Source organism: Sphaeroforma arctica (assembly GCF_001186125.1).
Source record: "Sphaeroforma arctica JP610 unplaced genomic scaffold supercont1.70, whole genome shotgun sequence".
Classification (NCBI taxonomy): Eukaryota; class Ichthyosporea; order Ichthyophonida; genus Sphaeroforma; species Sphaeroforma arctica.
The window spans coordinates 110,161-115,455 of NW_014040488.1; the positions used below are offsets into that span (position 1 = coordinate 110,161).

General features: G+C 39.3%; 2 protein-coding genes across 2 annotated transcripts in view; one reads left to right on the top strand and one right to left on the bottom strand.

Moving 5' to 3' along the window:
* SARC_01710 (hypothetical protein) overlaps nt 1-1,040 on the top strand; it is an 11,003-nt gene extending 9,963 nt beyond the window's left edge. Inside the window, exons 9-10 of the mRNA XM_014304568.1 lie at nt 223-333; nt 680-1,040. Coding sequence (XP_014160043.1) covers nt 223-333; nt 680-865 — 297 coding nt within the window. The 3' untranslated portion in view covers nt 866-1,040. The remainder of the gene's footprint in view (nt 1-222; nt 334-679) is intronic.
* A 420-nt stretch (nt 1,041-1,460) lies between these two features.
* Nucleotides 1,461-5,295, bottom strand: part of SARC_01711 (hypothetical protein) — a 12,025-nt gene continuing 8,190 nt past the window's right edge. The window contains exons 10-13 of the mRNA XM_014304569.1: nt 4,210-4,303; nt 3,425-3,492; nt 2,239-2,280; nt 1,461-1,620 (exon numbers count right to left, since the gene is read on the bottom strand). Coding sequence (XP_014160044.1) covers nt 1,570-1,620; nt 2,239-2,280; nt 3,425-3,492; nt 4,210-4,303 — 255 coding nt within the window. The 3' untranslated portion in view covers nt 1,461-1,569. The remainder of the gene's footprint in view (nt 1,621-2,238; nt 2,281-3,424; nt 3,493-4,209; nt 4,304-5,295) is intronic.

Here is a 5,295-nt window from a genome sequence, read left to right on the forward strand (position 1 = left end):
TATATATATATATATATATATATATATATATGTATATATATATATATATATATTGTGGGATTGTGTCCTTTGCGTCAACTAGACAGTTACATTTTTTTTGCGTCTGTCTTCTCATTTCTCCTAGTATGCGTCTAGTTGCTAAGTGACACCCACTGTTTGCGGGATAGTCCCCTCTGGCGTTAATTGGCGACTTACATTCCTAATGTGTTTATTTTCTCATAGTATGCGTTTAGTTTCTGGGATAAGGTGTGGGCGTCGGATGCGTCTAACGGATCGTTTGTTCGCAGGCGGAAGTGGTCACGCACCAGACACATGCTGCTCAACGACAAGAAGGTACGCATACCAAACACAGACATGCACACATCTCGATTGTAGTCGGAATGAGTGGCCAGCACAACAACCAAGAGCACTACCCGATCATATCAGCGCGTGTGTGTATTTCTGTGAATGTAAATTCACGATAGGATGTGTTAAACCCTTAACCCTAAACCATTCCACTGGTGCAGAGACCGTACAATAGACCATTGATACTAACGGCGCTCGAACCCAAAGTCATCGTATTTCTTGGAAGTCATGTCAGTATGTCCACTCTCTTTCCATGGGTATCAATTCATCCTACCACGTACATCTTCCAATCATATCCGACGATTAACGCATCCTACACGCATTCGCCCCGCAGACATCGGTAGACACAGCACAACCCCCACCCATCAACGTGTTACAGATCAACGGTTATGTGACATCGTGCATGGTACTAGTGTGTCTTCTGATGGCCTTGACTTCTGTGGTGCAATTGTGGGTGTTCGTGGGGATGGGCAACACAGTCACACTGCTTATGCCACAGACGTTCTCGGACAGTCTGTGACGGCAGCGGCCAGCCGTAGTACAGGCAGGGAAGGGTTATCGAAAATATATCAAAATATTGGATAATAAAGTACGCTGATACAGAATACCCAAGTATATTTCAATTCAGAATACAAAAGTACATCACAATTCAGAATACAAATGTATATCCTGATTCAGAATAAAAACGCACATCCTAGTTCAGAATACAAAAGTACATCACAATTCAGAATACAAAAGTACATCCCAATTCAGAAACAAAACTGTATACCAATTCAGAAGGTACTAAAGTATACTATTTCAGTATACAACAGTAGGTTTCAATTCAGAATACAACTGTATATCTCAATTCAGAATAGAAAAGTAGATCCTAATTCAGGACAAAAGTATATCCTACTTCTTGATACAAAAGTACATCTTAATTCAGGATACAAAGGTACATCTAATTTAGAATAAAAGTTATATCCCAATTCAGAACGTACAGGCATATCCCTATTTAGAAAACAAAAGCATATCATAATTCAAAAAAGAAACACATATCCTAATACAGAATACGAATAGCTGATAGCATTTGTAACATGACTTGGCTACTGAGTGTATAATGAGTTGTAAATATTCCAGTGACATTGACGGTGTGACTGTATTTACTTTGCGCATTTCTGGCGGGTCTGATATTAGTCGCCTCGTGTATTGTAGCGTCTACGGTCTACGTGTTATTCGTTCGCTTCATTTCTTCTTCTTGCCTTTGGCACCGGACTTATTCACAATGCTCACATGCTGCCAAAGGAAGTTCCAACACATGTCAATGGATGAATGGCTCCATGCGCACAAAGCATAACAGGGCATAGGCAAGAAGTAGAGTATAACATGGCATAGACTGTGCGACCAATACGAGCAATCGCAGTCGATTTCTAACTTTCTATAATCACAGCAGTCAAAAGTAGTGTGCGTGTGTATGATATAATCAGCAGTATGTGTATGCATGATACAATCAGCAGTATGTGTGTGTATGATACAATCAGCAGTATGTGTGTGTATGCTACAATCCGCAATGTGTGTTTGTTTTGTCTGACTAGTAGTGTGTGTAAGTATGATATAACCCGCAAGTGTGTGTGTGCGTATGATATAATTAGAAGTGTGTGTGTATCATATATAATCAGAAGTGTGTGTGTGTATTATATAATCAGCAGTCAAGACATTCTTAAATCATCGACAGGCCCGGAAACACAAGCAGCCTTTATCGCCGCATGGCCTAGTTTGTTTGGAATCGAAAGTGTTTGAGTACACAAGTGCAATAAGTGACCAAAAGATTTTAGAATACGTTAAGAATTGAGGAGAGACTAGATTTCAGAATAAGATAAGAATTGGGGAGAGGAAGAAAGCGCTCCAAAATACCTTTTTATCGACCCCGTAGTTCTCGGAGAGCAACTTGACAGCCTGCACCCAAAACACAATAAAAGAAATCGTGGCTTTAAGGTTTTAGGGTTTAGGGTTCAAGGGGTTTGGTGCGTATGGAACGTATACAAGCACGTGGGGAGTATACTCGGTTACAAAAGCGTATAAGAGCTCGATCTCGAATGTACTGTCTATGGTGCGATAAATTAAACTGAAGGTGCAAAGGTTGTAGTGGAACAAACAATCCAGCTAACATAAATAAAAGTAGAAACAAGAGGAAATAAAAGAAAAGAAAAGAAAAGGAAATCAAACGAAGTCATGCGAATGAGAAAACCGACCAACTAGGATCACTGCATCTCGATCCTGCGATCAACAAGAGAAAATGTGTACAGGACGCAATATAAATATAATGCGAAGACATCGCTTCGCATCTCCATCAAAAACTCACCACCACACACACGCGACAGTCTCCTGTATAGTCATAGCTGATTTGATGTGCATGTATAAGCTTATTTTATTATGTGTATGTATGTGTTTGTTATATGATGTGTATGTATATATTCGCTTATGATGTGTATGTATGTGTTTGTTTTGTGACGTGTATGTATATATTCTCGCTTATGATGTGTATATGTGTGTTTGTTTTGTGACATGTATGTATATATTCTCGGTTATGATGTATATGTATGTGTTTGTTTTGTGACGTGTATGTATATATTCTCGCTTATGATGTGTATGTGTGTGTTTGTTTTGTGACGTGTATGTATATATTCTCGCTTATGATGTGTATGTATGTGTTTGTTTTGTGACGTGTATGTATATATTCTTGCTTATGATGTGTATGCATGTGTTTGTTTTATGATGTTTATGTCTATCTGTGTGTGCTTATAATGTGTATGTATGAGTTCGTTTATGGGGAGTATGTACATGTTTGTGTATGATATGTATGTATATGATTGTTCCATGTTGTCTATATATATATATATGTTTTATGATGTGTATGTATATGTTTGTTTTATGATATGCGTTCACACGCTTGATAGTTGTATTTTACACTCCGTTCCTTTGATACGACGCCATGTGAAGACAATTTCTCAGTAGGCACTTGTATATACAATTCTACAGCTACACGCTTTTCTGGGACCTACTCGTATGCCCCATAACAAATAAACCCTCCGATACCCACCTGCGTAGAGGCGTTGCCTTGTACTAAGATCTCTTGCTCTCCACCTGCGGCGCTTGGACTGGGTTGGACTGGGGCGATTGAAGCGTGCAGTACATGACGGCGTTAGTAGGTGAACCGCTCTGATTCTAGGGTTTAAGGTTTAGGGCTATAGAGCGTGAAGACATATGGTAAACTCCCGTGGGCATATATATAGTAATTATATGTCTGTACTGGTACATGTACATATACTTGTAGTACATGTACATGTAAAGTGCATATATTTATATGTGTATGTGTAATGAGTGCTCTGATACATATGCACCATAGAGCACGGTACAACGTAGTTGCATATCCAAAGCGGACTCTGTTTAGGCCGACAACTCACACAGCTGACTGAGGTGGGTGGGCCACACGACTAAACTCTACGCAATAGGACGTGCGTGAAAGTCTTTAGTTGGCACACACCGCTGACTAAACCGATTGCCAAATCCATCGTGTACAAAAGAGATGAATGGACCGAGCATCAGGTCTTCAATGGCGGATAGTCGTCATTCCATTAACAAACCGTGTGACTGTATACACATTTCGGTTAAAAACCGTGTGACAGTATACAAGAGATGTGCTCACAACAAAGACCAACTCTAGACATCAACAATCCCTTGCAAATGACCAAACACAGGTTCAGCAATTACACAACCACACCCTTTCTAACCAGCCTGCATATCAATTGCAACGGGGAGAGTGCCTGATGTCAGTTCAACTCACGGTGGTGCGTGAGAGCCGCACACAAAGAGGATGAATGTTACCTGTAGCGCTGCTTGCCATTACATTGGAGATCTCTTTCACAAATGTTGCTAACGGTATCTCAAACGGCTTCAGATTCCGAATCAGTGTCACCATCTATCAATAAATAACAAGGAGCGATATTGTGTATATTCAATCAGAGATAAGAAAATGGTATTTAGTTTTACTATCTATCAATAAATTATAAGATAATGATATTTAGTTTTACAATTTATCAATAGATGACGAGTGTATGATACACATAGAGTGAATAGAAGTAACCAATCATCGAATCGTCCACGTTAAGAGCATCCTTGACCTGATTTATAAAACAAATAAAATAAATAGGAAACCCCAGAGTAATAGCCACAGGGCTGAGGTACATAGTTCAGGTGCAAGTGTAAAACAAGTCACTCATCCGACGCAAGTAGCATGCCAGACAAGCAACGTGTGAGCCATGGCAGTCAGGGGCACAGCAGCCGATATCGGAACAGAGAAGACTCAGACAAGAGTAGACCACGGGAGAAGACTCAGTCAACACTATAACTCCACACGAGAGATGACTAAGACAACACACTGCGTGTGAATGAATTGTATTGTTGTACGAAGGCATCGTAATGCGATCGAGAGATGTTGGGATAGAGATAAGAGATAGAACATATCAGATCACAACAGGTGAGGCGAGCATAGCACTATTAAACAATAACTAGCTAGACATACAGTCACCGCAAATAAACGAGACAGACAACATAACCAACACAGTAGTACAGATCCCCATACAAACACTTCAGCCTTATACAAACATTACAACACATCAGTCATATACAAACACTTCAACCATATACAATCACTTCAACCATATACAAACACTTCAACTATATACAAACACTTCAGCTATATACAAACACTTCAACCATATACAAACTCTTCAACCATATACAGACACTTCAACTATATACAAACACTTAAACTATATACAAACACTTCAACTATATACAAACACTAACTATATACAAACACTTCAACCATATACAATCACTTCAACCATATACAATCACTTCAACCATATACAAACACTTCAACTATATACAAACACTTCAACTATATAC